This window comes from Gnatocerus cornutus, chromosome 1 (assembly GCF_029298725.1).
Source record: "Gnatocerus cornutus isolate USDA-ARS CGAHR chromosome 1, icGnaCorn1.1, whole genome shotgun sequence".
Classification (NCBI taxonomy): Eukaryota; Metazoa; Arthropoda; class Insecta; order Coleoptera; family Tenebrionidae; genus Gnatocerus; species Gnatocerus cornutus.
Window position 1 is genome coordinate 35,871,380 of NC_142233.1, and position 22,546 is coordinate 35,893,925.

The 22,546-nt window shown below is 35.0% G+C and overlaps 1 protein-coding gene across 1 annotated transcript; it reads right to left on the bottom strand.

Annotated features, from left to right (window-relative positions):
• Window positions 1-261: 261 nt before the first annotated feature.
• Window positions 262-21,091, bottom strand: LOC148182151 (serine protease inhibitor dipetalogastin). Its single transcript, XM_088040393.1, has 8 exons — window positions 20,877-21,091; window positions 8,583-8,862; window positions 8,369-8,530; window positions 5,856-5,999; window positions 5,636-5,800; window positions 2,682-2,960; window positions 1,227-1,403; window positions 262-1,171 (listed from the first exon to the last, which is right to left on the bottom strand). Exons 1-8 carry the CDS (start codon window positions 20,929-20,931, stop codon window positions 937-939), a joined length of 1,497 nt encoding a protein of 498 aa, XP_087896519.1. The 5' UTR covers window positions 20,932-21,091; the 3' UTR covers window positions 262-936.
• Window positions 21,092-22,546: the final 1,455 nt, after the last annotated feature.

The window sequence follows — 22,546 nt, forward strand, 5'->3', positions numbered from 1 at the left end:
ATAACTCAAATTTTATAATAAATATACGTATTTATCTCGCGCAAACAAAATATTCAAATTTGTACAAAAGGCTTTGGTGTTGTTATTCTTGCCATATTACTCGCTTTTCCAAACTGAGTTAGGGTAGGTTTTAGGCAACCATCCAATATTCAATGCTTTTTCCCGAACACCGCCATTGCAACATTTGCAACAGGAACGAATTACACGACACAAAATTCGAAATTTCTTACCTAAACTAATGATAATATGAAAGACACGTGATTTTTCTAATAAAATTTATTATTTCTACATTTTTAAAATGTAATCTTAAAAATAAATACAAACACAGCTCAGCTACATTTAAGAGCGGTAATAAATAAATATAAATATGTTATTGCTCATGAATAATATAGATAATGAACCATCATTTTCTACGCTAAATTGGCAATTGGCACAATTTCAATAAACCTAAATAAATAAATATTCGTCAATTCCACATTTCTACTTAGTCGAAGACAATTTTTACACAGGCAAGAATTTATAAATACTCATCTATCGAGAGATCAAATAAAAACTCATCTCCAGTTATCTTTAGAATTTCATAGCGTGTCCTTAATTGTCACTTTGACAGCTGCCAATTTTATGGTTATAAGATGAAAATTGTTTTGAAATGCAAATAATGGAAGTTGTGGTTAATAAGAGAACTTTTTGCAATATGAATCAAACATAACAGCGTTGTCAAAATCGTTCATTAAAATGTGACATTTCCAGTTTGACAACGTCAAATTACTTGACTTGAAATTTCAAAGCCAACTGAGAATGAGTTTTCATTTAATCTCTTCATAGCACTCTACTTAGATGTCGAATATAAAGAACAAACGTCCGCTTTCTAAATTTGTTCCTAATAATCTATAAATTTATTAAACCTAGAAACAACCGCAACAAGAACAAAGTAGATCAGTACAAGTAGTTTTTAGGTATCTCGTTAATTGGTTCTGCGCACGTTCCCATATGTTTCATGCTAACAAGCGATCTAGATCTACAATTTTCTATTTCCAAGAAGCAGGTGTTGCTGTATGTCATGTTGTCAGAGCCGCACACCGGGTCATAGTACGTCGGACAAATCTTCTGACATCCCCGGAACAAGAATCCAGATAGGCATCTCTTCATCGGCACGACGAAGATGTGTTTTCTGCAAATTTCGCGCGAATCACTCTATAAATCCCATCAGTTTCCTTCCGACTTACCCGCAATTATCCCTCTTCATTTCGCACTCATTCTTGTACAATTTGTTGTCGGAGCCACAGACGAAGTTCTTGTCGTCGTCGCATTTTTCGTTGCATAACGCGGTGGTTGGGCAGTGGCGCAAAGGCACTTGAGTCACCAGCTGGCCGCACGTGTTCTTCTTCATGTGGCAGAGGGATCTAGAAGCGAAATTTGACCCACATTTACACGGGGGAAAAACACAAAAAGACGGACAAAACAGAATCCTTGGCTATTTTCTGGTGTCCGTTACTCTTTCAAGCAAAACAACGGATAACTGTAATTATGTTTGCGGATAAAATAAATAATAGTTTCTTGGGGACGCATCGACAATGGCGTTTTTGCCGTGTGCGGAAGAGATTAAAACTCGCGTAATAATGATCCTCGTCCTTTCATTATTCAATAAAATTTTACTCAACTTCTGTAATGTTGGTGTTTACTTAAATTACCGTTCTTGAACTAAATTGGTGTCCTAGAGGCGAGTTCTGCAAAAATAGAAGCTCTGCGAGTGTTTAAATATTTACCGACGATCTAATTAAGATATCTAGAAGAGTTGCTAGGGGCATGCATGAGTTTATTAGAAGATATATGGCTCTAATTTTTAATTTATTCCCGCCGGATTTTTATCAAGATCGAAGTATTTTTGCTACCGCAAAAGTGTTAAATCTTAATAAAAACATTTAGTTTTATGGATTTTGAGCGAATTCAAGCTAGAAAACGACCAGAAAGTGCTAAAAATTGTCAATTCTCGTCGAAATAAGGAGATTTCGAGCTGTTTTCTGCAAATTCAAGGCAGAAAACCACCAGAAAGTGCCAAAAATCGTCATTTCTCTACAGAATTTGATAATTGCGTGCAAAATTTTGCTGTTTTTTTTCGATTTCGTGGTGGAATTTTGATAAGAACTGCCAGTTTTATGGATTTCGAGCTGTTTTCTGCGAATTCAAGCCAGAAAACAACCAGAAAGTGCTAAAAATTCTCATTTCTCTGCAAAATTTGGTGATTTCGTGCAGAATATTGCTGTTTTCTTTAGATGTCGTGGTTAAATCTTGATAAAAACTGCTAGTTTTACGGATTTCAAGCGATTTTCTGCGAATTCAGGCCAGAAAACAACCAGAAAGTGCTAAAAATCATAATTTCTCTACGAAATTTGGTGATTTCGTGCAGAATTCTGCTGTTTTCTTCTAATTTCGATAAATAATAATTATTAATTCACACTTGAACAGGAAAATATTGCTGCGTAATTATGCAAAATTAACTTCAGCGTGCAAAATCTAATAAACTCCTCCCGGTGCCGTTCAATCTTAAAACACCAAATTAATTATAGGCGAGATGAATGCAGGTGGCACACTTGTTAGGAACATGAACTCGCAACCTTTAATTATACCGGGGCGAAAAAACGAGGTCCTGACAAATTGTTTCTCGCATCAGGGATACGTACCTATAAACATTACCATCGGATCCGCATACTGGGTCTTCCGTTTCATTATCACAGTTTGTAGGGCACGGAACTTGTTCTTTGAGCGCCGTACAGTTTCCAACGTGAGCAAACTGAACCCCTTTCAAACACGTGGCCAAATTCAGCTGACACTGATTGGTGTAAGTTCGTGCGTCTGTGCCGCAAACGGGGTCGACGTCGGTAGGACATTTCACTTTGAGGCATTTCGACAGTTTGCCTTTGCACTTTTCGAAATCGACCTTCGTGACGCGGCGGTGGGATCTAGAAAAAGAAACGTCAATCTCCGCGGAAGCTTCCTCGACTTTCACTGCTAGTAGAAACGCCGCTATTTCGTCTCCAGTTCGGCGGAAGAGAATTTTATTCGAAAAAAATTTTAAATTTATAAAAATTTATGTATCAATATTTGAATTTTCCGTTTAAAATTCTATAATCGACAACAGTATGTTTGCTATGAAAAGCAGAGATGTGAAAATCATTTCGCGACGTAAGAATTATAAGGTTCTAAGTGATTTTTGTGAAAATTTAAATTGTTTCTTTTGCGATTTTTTTAAACATTTTCTATCAAATATAAAAATGAAGTAAGTTAATATTTGGACAAGCCAAAATGATATTAATAGATCTTGTGATATTTTTTAATAAATACTTAATAAATTAAAGAAATATCACTGATAACGTAAACACTGATCAATTTAATGTAAATGTTAGTTAGAACCTTATAGTTCTCAGGTCTCGATTTATGTCATACAACTCTAAAACCAAGGCAGATGGATAAGAAATGTGAAAATCATTTCGCGACGTAAGAATTATAAGGTTCTAAGTGATTTTTGTGAAAATTTAAATTGTTTCTTTTGCGATTTTTTTAAACGTTTTCTATCAAATATAAAAATGAAGTAAGTTAATATTTGAACAAGCCAAAATGATATTAATAGATCTTGTGATTTTTTTAAATAAATACTTAATAAATTAAAGAAATATCGCTGATAACGTAAAAACTGATCAATTTAATGCAAATGTTAGTTAGAACCTTATAGTTCTCAGGTCTCGATTTATGTCATACAACTCTAAAACCAAGGCAGATGGATAAGAAAGAAGCAATAACTTTGTTATCAAATGTCACAACTAGTTTTATAATAATTTTGGTCACATTAGTGCTACGAATATGAAAATTGGGGAAAATACAACTTTAAGCCGTCAATTGACTACGAAATTGCAAAACTGTAGAGCAAAAGACCCAATTTTAGAAATTTAAAAAATTTAGGCACCTTTTGTTTAAATTCGGAATGTTTTTGTTATTTTAGTACATCGGTTACGAAACTTGGAAAAGTTACTACCTATGAGTTATGTACTAATTTTAAAAAAGTACAAAAGAACGGAAGACAGACTTTAAAAATTTTATTCTAAAAGCATAGCAAAAATTTCCGACATCCACCATTCAAATTTCGGTAATTTTATTACTTCATCATGAACTTTAGGAAAACTACTACTTTTGAACCGTGTATTAATTCTACTAAATTGCAAAATTGTAGAGCAGAAAACACAATATTTGGAAATTTTAATTTTCAAGAGGAAGCAAAATGTTCTGACATCCACCACTTAAATTCGTAATTTTTGTAGTTTTTGTGTTACAACTATAAAAATTGGGGATTTTCTACTTTTCACTCGTATATTAACTTTAGCAAACTGGAAAATTGTTGAGAAAAAGGCGCACATTTTAGAGATTTTAACTGTGTACACTACCCAGCAAAATTAACGCAAAATTGGCCTACTAATTTTAAAAATGGCTTTAAAAAAATATTGACGATTTACACCAACTTACGATTACTTTATTTGATAGAACATTTATACGCCAATCCAAAATTCCATATTAAACATTTGCAATGCATTCAGAACTAATTACTTTTATTAACTATTTAACACAAATGTGACAAAAAATTGTTAAGTAAGAAGTCAGAAACGGCTTTATGCCACGAAAATTACTGACTGTGTCGAGGCCAACTGTAAAACACTGTGTCGAGTGTTAATTTTGTGGAAAAAAATTAATATCAAATTGCCGAAATAGCTTTAAAATGCATGTACATATTAAAAAAAAATTAAAGTTTGCGTTAATTTTGCGGCGCAGTGTAGTTATAATATTTATTTTTCGAATTTGCCGCTTTAATAGGTCCATTAGAGTACTCAATTTGGAGTCGTTTATCGGTATCTATAAGAAAACTCAAAGTAGGAAATTTTGTTTTTTAAGAATTGGCAGAACTAATTAATCTGGCTGTCACCTGTTTCCTGTCAAGTTCTTGGTCAATTTAGATTTTACGATTCGTGTTTAGTAAATTCCTGCGTGAATAAAAAATGTATCAATATATTTTAATTGTCTTTTGCGGCCAACAATATATGTACCTAATATAATAGATGTGAATACAGGTTGTGAGGTTAGGTTACGTTAGGTTAAAATTCAGCGACTCAATAAATGTCAAATTTTAAATTTGAATTTGAAAATCAAGTGGCAAGTCGTGGTTACAAAACCATTACCAATCGTGTAACACGAAAACTCTTCGAATTGGAAAATTTAAATTTTTTATTAAAAAAGGGTGCAAATTCGAAAAAATAGTATAAAGAACTTGTTTTATAATGGCATTGACTCGCCTACAGCTCGTTTTGTACACCGGGACCTCGTGCACCAAATTGGCCATTATAAAACACGTTCTTTAATATTGCCAACTAGGTTATTGAAATTTTTTACCCAGTTGTCTTGGTTTTAGAATTGTATGACATAAATGCTTTTCTCAGCAAAAATTCTCTTGTTAATTATAGAATTTTAACCAGTTAAACCATAAAAAATTTTAAAAATAAAAAAAATTGAATTATTGAAACATGTTGGTTTTCGTTTTCGTGGGCAATTTTCTTCGAATAAAATTCCCTTTCTGCAAACCACCTCCACTTACCCGCAGTTGAGCAGCTTCATCTCGCACTCGTGTCGATAGACGAACCCATCGGACCCACACACTGGTTTCTCGATCTCATTCCCGCATCCTGAGGGACACCCGATGCTGTGCGACGTCCTCTCCTGACTCGCGCAGTACGCCATCGGCACTTCGAAGACATGTTTGCTGTAATGAACCGGGCAGATAAACATTGAATGACTGGACAATTCTGACTTTTTACCCGCAATTCTTCGATTTCATTCGACAAACGTTGGCATAAATCTTCCCGTCCGACCCGCAAGTGGGTCTCGCGTTTCTCCAACAAGACTCGCGGCAATGTCGTGTCGTTTGGCAGTATTTCTTGTCTGTCCTCACTACTCCTTGTCTGAAACATTGTGATTTGTGAGCGCGGTTCACTCATTCAGGCAGATTTTCAACGAGACGAGATGAACAAGGGCTAAAAGTGGAACGTTTTATTGCGGCGAAGAGACACTAACTTGCTCGGATTATGACTTCAGGATGTGCAGCAACGACAGTTACGGCGTCGTAAATTTCAGACACTCCAAATAGAAGATTAAAAATTAATAAAACGCTAATTGGACGCAAAACGACTAAAAGTATTTCACGGGACCTCTGCTAAACGGGACTTTATAACGAGCTGTGATCTTTCAATTTTCTTTGTTTAAACACGTAAACTGGATCCAGACGTTGTAATTGAATTCTCATTTACATTAATCACTGTATTTACACATTTGTCATGCCAATAAAAATGCTCGAATGAATCTGTATCAATTCATGTAGCGTTTTCATTAGTTGTGGCTTGTTAGTACAATTTATACCAGTTTTCTATGTAATTTATTCGACAATTATGCGGAGATTTTTCTAACGATTCGAGTCCCCGGAGCTCTCTGCATACAAAACACACAAAATCGAATATTTATCGTAATAAAAGGAAATTTCGCCCCGAAAAAACCGCCAAGTATAGCTTTAAGTGCGATAATGTTATATGCCGTGTCATACTTATTACTGTTATTAACTATAAGAGTTCACAGTAAAAAGTGTGCTACCGCTAAAATTGCACGAAAATATAAGTATAGCGGTACAGGTTAATAGCACGCATTTTATTCAATGTGCGGATACATGTCGGAAAGAGACTGATCGGCGAAGGATAACTGTTTAAAATCACGAAATTAACTGCTTTGACCTGTGGACACAACGACTCCTTTATTCAATTTGAACTTATTTAATTCGGAACTTTAGAACGGTGGCGCACAAAAGAGTGCAGGAAATAACCGACTGGCTTCAAAGAGGCCCGAATTATAGTAATTTAATCCGGCTCTGGCTAGCCGATTCTAGATGCGGTTGAAGAAGAAACTGGCCAAAGTGAATCGTCAGGGGTAAGAGTGCAGTCAGGAGCCAAAGAAATGGGCTCAAAACAAATTTGGGTGTTGTTTTACGTACCTACTTTAATTTGTTAATGCGCACTATGTTTTTTACACATTAGATTTGGAGTTTGCGTGAAATTCTGCGTGAAATGAGCCCCAATAACGCAAGTTTGCTCCAAAAATAAGAGAGAAATCGACCGAAGAAGGTTAAGAAAAATCAAACTTTTGATTTTCGGAAAATCTAAGAACGAATTCTTAGCAAAGAAAATGCAAGAAAAACGATGACCAAAACCACATCTCTGTACCTGTCGTTGTTTACAAGATATGGAGCACTGAGTTTTCCGAATTCCATAAATTTGGCCCTCTGGCGAATACCGAAAAATTTAATCGGCCATAAATTATTTGTTGACCTTCAGTTAAAATTTGTACAGTTTTGGATTCTCCGTGAAATTCTGCGTTAAATAAGCACAAAAAATTTGAGTTTGCTCCAAAAATAAGCGAGAAATTGATCGAAGAATAAACATTTCAAGCTATCGTAGTTTTCGAGATATTTACTCAACATTTTAATCGCTGATAAGTGATAACCTGATAAGTGATAACTCAGTTGTTTGTTGACGTACATTAAAAATTCAGCTAGTTTTGGATTCTGCGTGAAGTTCTGCGTTAAGTGAGCACAAATAATTTAAATTTGCTTTACAAATAAACGAGAAATTAAGCAAAACCAGTCGTCAAAAAATCTTTTTGGAGTAATTTTGAAAAAAGTATTTTTGGGCCGAAAACGACGTTAAATATCTATGAATTATAGATTAATCGAGCATCTAATAATTAAGAGCAGTTCGAGATCTATCAACTGACCAAATCTCATATCGGTAGGTCAAATAGTTCACGAGTGGCGGCCAAAAAACAAAAAAAAAACAAAATCGTGATCTTGGCTTCTGAGGAATCAAGAAAAATGTTACTGTGACATGTCAAAGAGAAACATGACTTTACGTCAAGCCCGATAAAAATTGATTGAAACGACGACTACCCAAAAAATTCAATCGCTCATAACTCAGTCATTTGGATGTACATTACAAATTCGTGGATTTTGCGTAAAATTCTGCGTTAAACGAGCAAAAAAAACTTAAGTTTTGAACTTCTTTCGATCTGTTGTAGTTCCCGAGACATGGAACACCAAACCTCTAAAAATTCGTCTATCTGGCGACTATTATTCACCATTCATTAATACTACGTTTTTGTTTGTTTCATTTAACTCGAGCACAAGAAAATTTTTCGCTCAACTTCTTCCCATCGCAGTAATTTCTCGTTTCCTGTCCATCTCCCGTCTTTTTGAAATCCTGCCTATCTCCAGAATCTAAACTCTGATTACCCGCATGTTAGAAGTTTCATCTGACAAGTACTCTTATAGACGTTGCCGTCGCTTCCACAAATAGGTCCGTCCAAAGGAGCCTGCTTGCAATCCACCGGACAGTTCTCGCGATGGGCGCTGATATTATTGCAGGCACCTAAATGAGATAGCGCGATTCCCAGCCTGAAACCTTTACTTGTCAACACGTTTTCATCCATGACAGGAATCCCATTACCTGCATATTTCCACTTCAAGCATGCACCGATTCAAGTACGTCCTTCCGTCGGTCCCACAAACCAAATCCTTTTCATTGCCGCACCTGTGCTCGCATTTCGAGCCGGAGGACCTCTTGCAGAGGGTGGGGTCTGGGGAGAGTTTGACGCCTTTTCCGCAGGTTTTTTTGCGCAACTCGCAGATATTGGGGTAGATGATGCCGTCGGTGCCGCAAACTGGATCTCCGTAGCCTTGCGCTGTGCAGATTCTTGGACATGAAGCGTCCCGCAGCGCGGTCAGAACTGGAAAAAAGAATACTTGAGTATTCATGATATGAAAGTAAATGAGGTCTTAAAATAAAACGAGTCGCTTGAAATCGAGATTCATTCATGAATTAGAGCCACTTGAGTGTCTTTTATGGTTCAATTATGCTGCAATATTTAATTGACGTATTAATATAGTTCTGGAGGTTGAATAAATTAATAACCCTCAATTAGTACATCCCGTCTGTCAAAACCTCCGACAGCCGATTGATGCTCCAACACAGTTCGGCGAAAGAAAATTTTATTCGAAAAAAATTGCTCATGAAAACGAAAACCAACAATGTATTTTCAAAAAAAAGTCAAATTTTAAATCATCGTAGGTTGAATTACCTTTATTTTGAAAAATTATGAAAATGTATGTCAGTATTTGAATTTTCCTTATTTTTTTTTAATTTTGATGGATTAGCCGTTTAAAATTTTATAAAAATATTTATAATAATGTGAAAAGCAGAGATGTGAAAAACATTTATGTCATACAACTCTAAAACCAAGACAGATGGATAAGAAATTGCAATAACGTTGTTATCAAAATGTCAATACTAGTTTTATAATAATTTTAGTAATTTTAGTGCTTACGGCTATAAAGTTTGGGGAAAATACAACTTAAGAGCCGTCAATTGACTATACCAAATTGTAAAACTGTAGAGCAAAAAAAACAATTTTAGAAATTGTTAAAGCGTAGCGAAAAATTTAGACACCCTTTGTTTAAATTTGGAAAGTTTTTATAATTTTAGTCCATCGGCTACGAAACTTAGAAAAGTTTTAATAAATTATAAATAAATTATGAATAATTTTAATAAATCGTCGTCTAAGCAGCAACATCCGCAAACTCAGTGGTGAAAATATTTTGTTACTACTTTTTCTCAAATAATTTTTTTGCTGGAAATTTACTGGTGAAAATTATTTTTTGTATTTTTGAATAGATCTAACCTTAATCGAAGATTTGATACCAATTAATCATTGAAAAAAATTACTTATACTGCCAAAAAAACAGTTTTTTTGCGCTCCCGTATGATTTTGTAAAAATTGAGCTTGCGGTAGTTGCCGCTTAGACGACGAAATTATAAAAGTTTAGAACGGAAGATACAGACTTTGAAAATTTTATTTTAAAAACGAAGCAAAAATTTCCGACATCCACCATTAAAATTTCGTTAATTTTATTGCTTCAGCATGAACGTTGAGAAAACTACTACTTTTGAGCCTTGTATAAATTCTACCAAATTGCAAAATTGTAGAGCAAAAAACACAATAATTGGAAATTTTAATTTTTAAAAGGAAGCAAAATGTTCTGACATCCACCACTAAAATTCGTAATTTTAGTAATGTTTGAGTTACAGCTATAAAAATTGGAAAATTTTCTACTTTTCGCTCGTATATTAACTTTAGCAAACTGGAAAATTGTTGAGAAAAAGACGCACATTCTAGAGATTTTAATTATCGACACTAACTAGCAAAATTAACGCAAAATCGGTCAATTAGTTTTAAAAATGGCTTTAAAAAAATTATTGACGATGCACATTAACTTACAATTATTTTAATTGGATAGAACATTTATAGGACAATCCAAAATTGCATATTAAACTTTTGCAATGCATTCAGAACTAAACAGTTTCATTAACTGATTTAACACAAATGTGACAAAAAATCGTTAAGTAAGAAGTCAGAAATGGCTGTATGCCACACTGACTCTTATTAGTATTCAAGGAAGTAAAACACTCTGTCGAGGCCAACTGTAAAACTCGAGGTAAAAATCACAGCGATTCCCACATTTGTTTTTTGGAACTATTTTGCAACAAGTGTTAATTTTTTGGAAAAAGAATTATTCTAAATTGACAAAACAGCAAAATGCATGTACATACATATTAAAAAAAATTTAATAAAAAAATGCATTTATTGAAACAATTTTCAAAATGTAAGTAATTTAACATTCGATGATTAAAAATTTGAGTTCTTTTGACATAGGGGGTGTTCTAGAACACATGTTGATTTTCGTTTTCATGAGCAATTTTCTTCGAATAAAATTCTTTTCCGGCGAACCGGGCCAAACTGTCCACTTGATAACTTGAAACGTTGTTACCAATAATAAGAACCAGAATATTTCAACGAGTTTGTCATAACAGTTTTGAATCGCAACCTTGAGTTAACTGCAGAACCCTGAAGATTATCCACGCTAGACTCACAATTACCAGTGATGTAAGGACTTGCCAGGACCGTAACGAAACACATGAAATTATTTTTCAGTTACGTCTCACTCTGATTGCTCCCACATGTGCTGCGCGAGCTTCAATTAATTTAATCAGAACTGTGGTCAATTGTCCTGGCAGAAAATTAAATCGGGGACTCGAACCGAACCTAGTCAGCAGAAAATGGTGAGATTGAAAAACGAAAAAGTCTCCGCGCTTAATTAGAGATTCGTAATTACAATCACCTCCTTTGTTACAGAAATAATTTAGCCACTAGCAAAGCGTAAATTAAGAACACTCATCTCCCAAACACAAACCATATGACGTCCAAAATGAGCTCTTATGACTTGCTCTTTATTTTTGAAAGCCTTTCATGTAATTACTGTATAGTCGAGTACAATAAATTGTCCAAGTACAAAAGTTACATTAACAGTGTGCGCCTCCATGAGATTTTACGTTCCATAAATTATCGTCAAGACCACACGGACATGTGAGAAGCGACCTCGAGCTTTTTAATTTTATATCGCTGTAAAAAAAGATATTAAAGAATTTTTTGTTAATTTTTCATGATCCAGAGGGTCAAAGACGTCACTGAGTAATATGGTTTTGGTCATAAATGCTAATGGAATGTTATTGTGGCTGATGAATCTGCATTTTGCACACATGAACTTGAACCGTTATTAGAAAAGTATCGATACAAGATTACATTCATTACAACAAAGATACGTTCTATGTGGACTTAAAATCCTTTCCTTTCGACGTTTATGAAAGCATAAAATGTGCATATTCTATTTTATGTTCATCATAAAACAAAAGCTAATAAGAGGGTCACGCAAATCGAAAAAATCGCTCATAATTGCTTCAAATTAGCGTAATAAAAATTCCCCTTTATCAAAAACAGTTACAGAAATTTCAGTCGCGGAAATTAATTAGATTTCTTGTGTACGCCGCCAATTAAGAGCGAATTCCGACAGTCGGACGTGGGAATTTCAAAAAACAAGACATTTTTGTTAATTTATACAGGGCGAGCCAATTTAGGACCCAAATTCTAGAAGTTTCTCCGTGTAACTTCTGTCAGTCGCATCTTGGAGGTATGCCACTTCGCTTGGAATATCTTTGGGCACTTGCACTAATTAATTACGCAGCAAATCGTATGTGGATGGAAATGGACAAATGTCAAATCAAGGGAGACAAAGATGCCAAGCTTGTCATCCTGAAATTTCCAAAGCTTTATCAAGACTCCAACCTTAAATAAAAAATTAACTATCAAAGTGACATTTGCAGCCAAAACCAACTGCGGTTTTCTTGCAGACAATGTTTCGCAGGCGCCAAATTTTAAATGCGGCTCTGTGATTGGTCGTTCAGCAAAGCGAGTTACACATTGCTAATCTTGCTGCAGTTCGTACGGAATGTCAAACAAAAACTGGCACATTTGTCAGATTGTCACCGAATTGTAGGAGCACCAGCAGTGAACTTGTTTTCGTTGTTTTCAGTAAAGATTAGCAGATATTTTATTTTTACTTTGTTTTTCATTATATCTTGCTATAACCAACACACTCTCAACCTCACCATTATAATACAAACGTAACTATGGTAACACACGACGTGACCATAGCAACATAACGTAACCATGGCAACACACAACGTGACTATGGCAACGCAACGTAACCATGGTAACACACAACGTAGCTATGGCAACACAAACAAGCATAGATGCAGCGAAGGCCGCGTAATGTGAAAATTAAGTAAAAGAGTCGTATTTCCGCTTTGTGAATATTTCCTCCCCTTATTATCAGTTGTTTTTGTTAATTTCAATGCAAATTAGCAGGGAGTTCTGTACGACGAACTTTAAAGATTTCGTCCAGTTTTCTGCTGTTTTCTCGCGATTTAGTCGTTGAATCTTGATAAAAATTGGTAGTTTTCTACCAAAATATATGATGAAAACTGGTATTTTTTTTAGATTTCGAGCTCTACTCTGCGAATCCAAGCCAGTAAACGGCCAGAATTTACGAAAAATCGTCAATTAGCATTAAAATTCTATAAATGTTTGTTTGTTGTTATTCCAGAAGAAGTATAAAGTATGAAAAACCAATTTTTAAATAAAAAACTGACAAGGTAAAATTAACCCAAATCCACGTACTGCCTACACCACTGCCAAAAACGCACCTGAAATTACTTGTTTCCTCAACAACCAACAACTCGATTTATTGTGCACTTCTAAATCAGTGGCGCACAAGCAAATTCTTTGAGATTTTTGTGTAATTTTACTAAAACTTTTTTTCTTAATAGGCTCAAGTTGCGACAAGAAATTATAACACTCTTTTTGTACATGCATTTCAAAAACATCCTGTATTTTGCGATTATCATCATGAACTTGACGTTTAATTGTGGCGCCATCTATTAATCAAAATTGACATGTATCCACTACGGATTTCTAACTTCTCTTCGAAATTAAATAAGTAAATCGGTAATTCGGTAAATACAGTCTATTTAGGTTGCAATAAGTGTCCACTTTAACATCTATTTTTTTATTTCAGGCAAAAATTTTGTTGAATTAACTGTGGAAATTTTAAAATAACAAGGTTGACAATATTTTTCTCCAGAATTTGACATGATCATTGCTGTGCATCAAGTTGACATAATTACTTAGTGCGGAAATTAATTAGCTGCCAATTAAGCGACGAATTCCGCCAGCTTGTCGTGGGAATTTCGGAGAACGCTAAAATTTTGCTAATGTATACAGGGTGAGCCAATTACGGCCCGCCTCTTAATTATTTAAACTGGACTCGTCGAGGCTCGCCGATCCGATCAGAGATGATTATATTTGATTACAAACAACAAGAAAATTGAAAAAATTCCAGGATATTCTGTGGCCTGCTCTGTCATTAAATTAATCGTAAAATAATTTCGGTCATAAGTAGGTGATTGGGTCAGATCTAACATTGAAAATCGTTTTGATGTTACGATGTTTATTATCCCGACGTGTGCGCAAGTTGAAAGTTTCCATTTGTGGTGGCACGAATACGGAAAAGCGTTAAAAATTTCTGAGATTCAGTGAGAATTCGTAAAATCGCAGTCCGATGAAATCAACAATGCAATTAGAGCCGTTTCTGGAAACCGTGTCTGCTTAAACGGTCAAATTAAGCATCGAAAAAAGCGACCAAATAAACAACTTAACTGTGCTCTAATTGCCCATCATTATTATTCACCGTAAAATGGGTGTTCTTCCGTCGAGATAACAGTACCCTCAGAAACAATAAGTCAATTAATGAAGTGTTTAAATTTAATTAAAAGCTGCAAAAAATTTCGAGATCGGGTTCCCATGCTCAGCGCCGGCAGCCGAAGAGACAAGAAAAATACGATTTTTTCTCGAAAATTATATTTATACAGTTTATTCAACGATGCGTAAAATTATTTAACATGGTTATCAGCGCTGTTTAGAAGTCGGTTCACAAGAAGCGGCGCCTTGGTGGTTATTATTAATTTTTTTACGTCTTCGAGGCCGTCGGGTCATTTACTGCCCAATTCGGAGGAGAGAATTGCATTCGCATTGTTGGACATGTGGAAATTTGGAAGCGGAACTGCCCTTTGTGATCTTCGCAGGCGAACAAAGAAGCTTAATTGATCAGAAATGTGTATCGAGAGCGGGTATAAGAAGCGTGCTAACGACCACCTTTAAACCACAACATGTTACGAGGAGCAAAAAAGAAAAATTCTACATACACAATAAAGGGGATCCGCTGTTGATGCCCCTCTTAATTGACCGCAAAATTGACGCACAATGCGACGGTTCCAAGAAGTTTCAACTCTCTGCACGAGCTGGCTAATTGTTCTCAGGTGACATAACTGAGTCGTTCCTCTGATTGTTAAATTATTGCGATTTTATGCGGTTGCCGCCAGGATCGGTTAGTTAGTCCGAAGCCACAGGAGAGAAATAGCCTCATTCGAGATGGGAAAAATTCGAGGTGGATGGTTAGTTACAAGTAGATGAGGCATTTCAGACTTTACTGCTCCCACACACGGAGACTAATGCAAAATTGATAAATCCAACAATAGAATTTTCCATTGTTCGATCATTTCACCCATCAGATAACAGGAGAGTTGAATGCCGGAACAGGCGAGGAAGCGATAAACATTTTTTCTCGTTGCAAAACCAACAAGTCTGCCCGTGATTAGTTCGCTATCTCCAAAGAGATCAAATCGTTCGTTGTCGAAACGACTTTTACTCGCGCACAGGAAATGACTCTAATAAAACAAATATCTTCTCCTAACGGTTGTACTTGAAATAATAGAAAGCTTGTCTAAAAATATGCCAAGTGGGTGATAACAAATAAATCTTTTGTCCGAGATCGGACCTAATTCAGTGACCAAAAAATTAAACTTTGAATAGAATGGCACTCACATCCTTGCATACGGAATGCATCTGATTGTTCCCATTCGAAACTACAGCTACTTGCAAAGAAGAATACACGGTTTGTAAATTAAAGCAATGTGCTACTTAACGAATGCGTAAAAACGATGTAGACGGCTTGTCTGTGGCCATAACCAGACGACTATTATTTCAATATGAATAATCGTTTAACAGCTCTCGAAACTAGTAAGTACCGGGTGTTCCCCAAATTGCTGAACTTAGAATTTTTTTTTCTTGTTTTCCCGAACTCCAAATTAAATTCGGGTAATGGCGCACTGTACTTTAAGATGTTCTTTATTCGAGAGCTATTTTTAGGATCCAATAATATTGCGGCATTATTCAAGAACGTGAAATTTCAATTTTCTTGCTTAAAATTTTAAAGTTTGTGATACTGAAAATTACTTTGAAATGGCTATATGTAGTAAAAATGTATGTTTTATGCAACTGAAGGTTTAAACCAATAAAAAATGTGAATTTTAATTGAAAAATTAAGAATTTGACCTAATGCGAATTAGAACTCAAACTTTTACCAAAAATTTGGAGAAATAAACGTTTCAAACTGAAATATGAAAATTTGAAGGAATGAAAACGAAAATAACGTCATAAAAATGTGTGTTTTGGTTAGAAATTTGAGGTTTTGAAGATTTAAGACCGTAAAACCTGAAAATTTAAACTAATGCAATGAAATTTGTATCAATAAACTTTTTTGCAATTTGGTTTTGTACAATTGAACGTTTGAAGCAATAAAAATGTGATATTTAATTGGGAAATTAAGGATTTGAACTAATGCAAATTATAATTCAAAAACTTGATTTAATTTTTACTGAAAATTTAGGGACATAAACGTTTCAAACCAAAATAATGAAAATTTGAAGCAATGAGAACAAAAATTACTACATAAAAATATGTGTTTCGATTATAAATTTAAGGTTTCCACACTGTAAAACAAATATTTGAAGTAATGCAATGAAATTACAAGTACAAGTGATGGTTTGAACAAATAAAAGGTGCAAATTTTACTTTACTTGCAAAATGAACAATTTGAATTAATGCAGATTAGAATTCTCCAGAGCACAATCCGCCATTAGCCAAATTAAATTTGAAGCTTTAAGACGAAAAAAAAACAATTCGGAAACACCCGATACTTGAAAGAACGTCGCAGACGTACCTATTTGGAATTCTTCGTGTCAATTAAATGCTTTTTTCGCAATTAAGCCACTGAAATATTCGCCCAAGATTGAGACTTCCTGTGGTGAAATTTTTGGGGGATCTCATTAATTAGACCCTAACTGTAATTCAATACTCAAGTTTTTATCGCTCCGATCAAAATCATATTTTACACCTAATCTGACACGTGAAGATGAGTCGAATTTGTTCTACATTCTGAAACTTCCTCATACCACGTTAATTGATTCTTCTTTTTTAGATTATTTATTAATACGCTGTCATTATAAATAAAACGAATGCGCAAAACTGCAGGTAAATTACTCAAGCATGACATAAAAATTGAGGTAATTAACCAGCAGCGACTGCGAGTTGTGGAGTACCGCAAGGGGCCATTCTGGTCATGTCCCATTTTTATGAAAATATCATTAAATTGCTGGCTGTGCTAAAAAACGAAAAAACAAGAATGCAATTTATAAAGTTATAAACACGAATGGATTTGTAGTTATGAAGTCCACGTACGAGTTGTTTTCACGGGAATTCTTGTCTGATGCTAATTAATTAAGATCGTTTTGGACACTCACGGTTTATTAATATTAACGAAATTTATTAATTATGAATTCCAAGGTGCTTTCGGTAGCTAATGCCAATCAACTTTGGAATTTTAAGTCGGTGGTTATGTATATAAAATTTATTTAAACAGCTCTTAGACCGTCTAGGCGAAAGATTAACACTATCGCGAAAACGTGCGTCTCCTAAAGACAGTTACATCATGTTTTACTGCACCGACTTTTTTTCCGATGGCAATTCAGAATCCTCTGCTTCCGTAAATGATCGAGTAATGTTTACAAAGAACACTATATTAAGCAGCTCTTCACAAGAAGTTTTTGCAATTTTCCTCAACGTCCGATTTATTACACTTTGTCTTCATTTTTCACATAGTTCCACTGAACAATGTACTGAACTAAAAACCCAGTTTTTATATAAAGCCGAAGATTTACATACATTACTGTTAGAACTGACTTGAATTACAGTTATTACCACAATTTAATACGTCGTTTCCGTAAAAGAATATCCCATTAGATTTGAACGATGACTCTGAGGACATTCCCAAAGTCGGCATAATTAATTTTACTAATTACTAATTGATGCTCGACCGGTTCTGTGGAACACTACTGATTAGTTTAATTGTACCGTTAATTTTTAGTAACAGATTTAGTAAAATTATATGGTTTACGTCATTATTCCTACAAAGAATTTACGGATTTGCAAAGGACCAATTTTAGAAACTTTTGACAAAACAAAGTTAAAGCTGTTGAACACAATCACATCTTTTCTAATAAAAATTTGAGAATTTATTTTTTAACAAATATTCTCGTGGCAAACAGCAAAATGGAAGAAAATGTTTTTGCAAAAAAAAATTAAAACATGTACTAAAAATTTACAAATAATTTCACAATTCTGCGCAGTAACAATGCGCCAAATAAAGAGAATAAACTCCCAAACTGCTAATTTTAGAGGTTAGCAAACAGGAAACATTTTTCTGAATTAATTTTGTGCAAATCTTGAACGTCTCAAATTTTTATTCGTAAAAATTTGAGACGTTCAAGATTTGCACAAAATTAATTTTTATTCGTAAAAATTTGAACGTGTCAAACAGCCATTATAATAAAATGCTCTAATAATTTGGTGACAATTTGACAAATGTGACATTTGAAATCGGCAATGTGCAACTAGCTCTGGCGGACCAATCACAAAGCCTCATTTTAAATTTGACACCTGCAAATTATTCATAAGTTGGCAGGAAAAAATGACCTTGATGCGACTATAACTGCGTAGAAGCAAATCGTCCTTCGTAAATTTACCAAAACTGGAAAATCCCGATTTAAATCTTCTTTTTGGAACAAATCTTTGATTCAGGCTTAATTTACACTCAAGAATTTTCGAAAATTTAGAAACTGATAGCAAAAAAATTGATTTATTTTAAGTCGCAATAGTCTACCCAAGGTCAAAAATTCTAACAATTTCTTCGTGAAATTCGTTTATTTGAGGGAAATTTCACTTTACTTTGAACATTTTTGAGCACGCGCACTAATACACAGCAAATCTTATGTGGAAATGGACAAATGTCAAATCAAGGAAGACAGTGTGATGCCAATCTTGACATCCAGAAATTCCCAAAGTTTCATCAAAATTCCAATTTTAAATATAAAAATAACTAACAAAGTGGACAACTAACCTGCCTTAACCAACCGTATAGTCGATTTCGGCTGCAAGTGTCCATTTTGACAGTTATTTTTTTATGTAAAGTGAGAATCTTGTTGAATTAACTTTGGAAATGCTAAGATGACAAGGTTGGCATCAGGTTTTCGCCCAGAATTTGACATTTGACATAAAAATTGTGCGTAATTAATTAGTGAAATGAAATTTTCCTCTTTTAAAACGGTAAGAAACGAATTAATTCCGACGCATTACATTGCTAGAACTTTCAGGATCGTCTTTAGTAGCAACAGGAACAAATTAAACGCTAATCTTGAGCAAGTGCATTTTAGTAATGAGCTCGCATTACCGGAAGAATCGGCCATTAAAACCCATAAAAATGAAGATTTATTTATCCCAACACAATCGATTTAATTGAGAGTGCAGCTGCGGCTTTTTCTAAGACTGTACTGTTATGATTCCGACCCCACCTAACAATTTAAGCGAGTTAATGGCGAAATGAAGTTGACTATTTGTGATAAAGACATAATCTTGCAGCAACCACACCTTGAACTTCTTGTATTGTTCCTCGACCACATATTTCCATGACCTGCTCACGTAAATAAGCCCATGCATCATTCCAAATACGCTGGAAACATAACTTGGAAAGATTATGATGTGGAAGATAGTGGAAGTTAAGTTATTCTGGGCAGCGTTTCAGGACGTGTTTTCTCCGACTGAAAATGATCCGAAAAATGAAACAAACCGCCGCACGGTAAATACGAGATAAACGCCGGGAGTTCCCCTGAGAAAAATGTAACATGCTAGCAGGAAACCTCGCAAACATGTGACTCGATCTGTTTATCCTTGTTCCAGGAGTGTCCGCGAAAAAGACAGACTCACGGAATGTATGTTTAACTAAAAGTGAATCGCAGATAGTTGGTCACACTTCACAGATTCCAGAGTTCGACAGCCTTTAAACTAGACACATGCAATGTAGACCGACAAAAAATCCACAAAAACGCAATAATCATAATTTCCTCAGATTCGGACGCTGGACAGGACAAGGCGCACGGCAGGATAACACCAAGGGCGAAGGTGGGGGGTTTTTACCCGCGGATTAATTACTTTGCTGCTCAAAAGGGATTTCCAACAAATTTTCAGCACAAAAGACTCAAAAAACTGGTTCCAAGTCGTCTATTCGCATAGAAACAACATTCTCGCCGCTCCTGAAAGCTTTGTTTCACGAAAATTTATTAATATCGGCGCCACACTAAATGAGATGCAAAATAAATGGATTAAAATCGTCCAGAGCAATCTGAAGAGTGAGTGGTTCGTTGACTCAGTGCGAAATTAAATTAAGATCTGGATTTCCTGCGTCTTTTCGAATTAAAAATCGGCGATAATTGCGTGTAGTACATTAGTTAACAGGAGTAAATTAACGAGCTGTCATTTAATTTAATTTACATAATTTTATTAGCCAACAAATAATTTATCTTCGACGGCAATCTCTTCCGTTTCGTTCCGAAGTTTTTCAGTTTTTAATCTAAATTACACATTTGCACAAATAACCGCGCCAGGATAACTGTCAGTTTCCTTTGTGAAATTTGGCCAACAAAAACATTTGATGACATAATTTGTAGCTGCGGTTAGTCTGAAAAACTTTTCTCAGAAATGTTTCTGCTCGCGAATTTTTCAATAGCTAACGAAATTAGCTGCCTTGAGAAGAATGCGAGTGGTTTAATTGGTGCCTGACTTCACGAGGGTATTCAACTAATCTGTCATTGATCTGTAAGTGGCAAATTACCCCGAAAAAAGCTGCACGCTTTAATTCGAACGAAGCGTGAAAACGCTGACATTAATCAGCCAAATTGTCTTCCCAGAAGAGACACGTTTCATTTATTTACGAAAAAATCGCAGCGAATTCTTTCAATGGTGACTTAACAACTTTCAGATTAAGCTCTGCGCTTGGACGAGGTTCCCGTTAAAACTCGAGAAAAAAACGGAAATTTGCTTGTGGATTAATGAGGTTTTACCTGGTAAAAGGGCGAGTAGGATGAGCGAGTTGGCCACGAGTCGAAGATCCATCATCAAAGTCCGCAAGAAGACACTGAGCACTGCACACTAATGAAACCAACGCGGTCTGCAAAGGAAGCACACAGACTGGCCTATATTGGACCACCTCTTCTACATATAGCCGGCGTGTTCCAGTGCCACTCGGCATGTGCCCTCTTCCACATCATTTTTGATAAGACTCAGATGTGGAACGTTGGCTTATTGTCTTTTCAAACAATCGAGAGAAATTCGCGACAAGTGTTTGATCGGACGCTTCCTCTGCAGAACAGTTAGGAGCGGAGCCATTGACTCGTTTGATTGAAAATTAGCGATTTTTTACGAGATTTACTCTTCGCAGATTTAGGCACCTTTCCCCTGGTATGGTAATTCCCATTGTGCTCGGTGATTTGCATTTACGATTTTTCAGCTGAAATAATTATGTGTTGCTGCTATTCACTACAGATGACACAATGGTAACGGTAAACAAAGTATGATACCTCACTCGTTTGACGCCTTAATGCCTTCACGGCTCATTTCAATAATTTAATAATCTTGGCATCTTCAAAGCCGGAAACAAAGTGGTTAAAATGTGGCAATTACCTACTTAAATTCGCGATTATTACTCGGACACGAGCTCCGATATTGTACTAATTGTACTAACTTAGCCTAAATGTAAATTAAGCTTTCAGTTGTTATTTATTGATTATTTCCGAACAACGGAACGAGAAAGACGACGACATTTTATGTTAATTAATGAACAACACGTGTGTGTATAACTAAGTGCACATGCAGAGTATAATAACTATTCAGTTACCAATTTCTAGTTTCGAACAGGAAGGGATCTTGTTTCCGTACCTGAGGCGCGATATAACTTGACGGGATTGCGGTTTACAACAAGAGTTAACGAAGAAACTTATTGAAATTTAATTAAAGTCGAAAGAAACTGTTCAATGGGTGATTGGAAAATAAAATTTGTGTACAAAATAAGACTAAAAGATGGAATTAATTGCACTGGCTTGCATATCTTAATTCTAAATCCGCACGCATTTATAAATCTTGAATTGAAGTGCAAGTGCTGATTAATATGTGCATGTTTAATTCTATCCATGATTTATGTTTTTATTTGAGTGGGAATCGCGTCCTAAATCTTCCGTGGATTATCCTTCTGCCTTTATTCCTTTGTTATGGAATTCTTTGGTTTTCTATGCCAAATTTCTGATATTGATATCTCGCTTATTTGTTGGAGTAAATCCGAGTTATTATACATCATTTTACGCAGAGTTCCAAATCTGGAATTTAATTTCAGATCTGACAACAAATAACTGAGTTATGGCCGATCAAAGTTTCGGATAGTTGATTTTCATTTTTCCTAAATCGTTCTTAGATTTTCCGAAAGTCAAAAATTTCACATTTTACGTTCATTTTCTAATATTTCCGATTCCTCCAATTTTCTAGAATCTTGTAAATTTTTTTAATCTTTGAATTAATTTAGGAGCTTGAATTGATCATGTGAAGTTTTTTCATTCTCCGGATTTTTGTAAAATGTTTGATTTGCGAAAGTTCTTCCCTTTTAAGTCACGTGAATTCTTAAGATTGTTTAATTTTAACAGGTTCCACAAATCTTTAAAAAAAAATTAAGTTTTAAATTTAA

What these genes read in the sequence shown, in the direction of transcription:
- LOC148182151 (XM_088040393.1), bottom strand. Translation starts at nt 20,931, where the DNA reads ATGATGGATCTTCGACTCGTGGCCAACTCGCTCATCCTACTCGCCCTT. An exon ending in ATGAAATCGAAGAATTGCGG is followed by an intron (nt 5,801 to 5,855) that starts GTAAAAAGTCAG and finishes GGTTCATTACAG; the next exon opens with CAAACATGTCTTCGAAGTGC. An exon ending in ATGAAGCTGCTCAACTGCGG is followed by an intron (nt 2,961 to 5,635) that starts GTAAGTGGAGGT and finishes TTCTTTTTCTAG; the next exon opens with ATCCCACCGCCGCGTCACGA.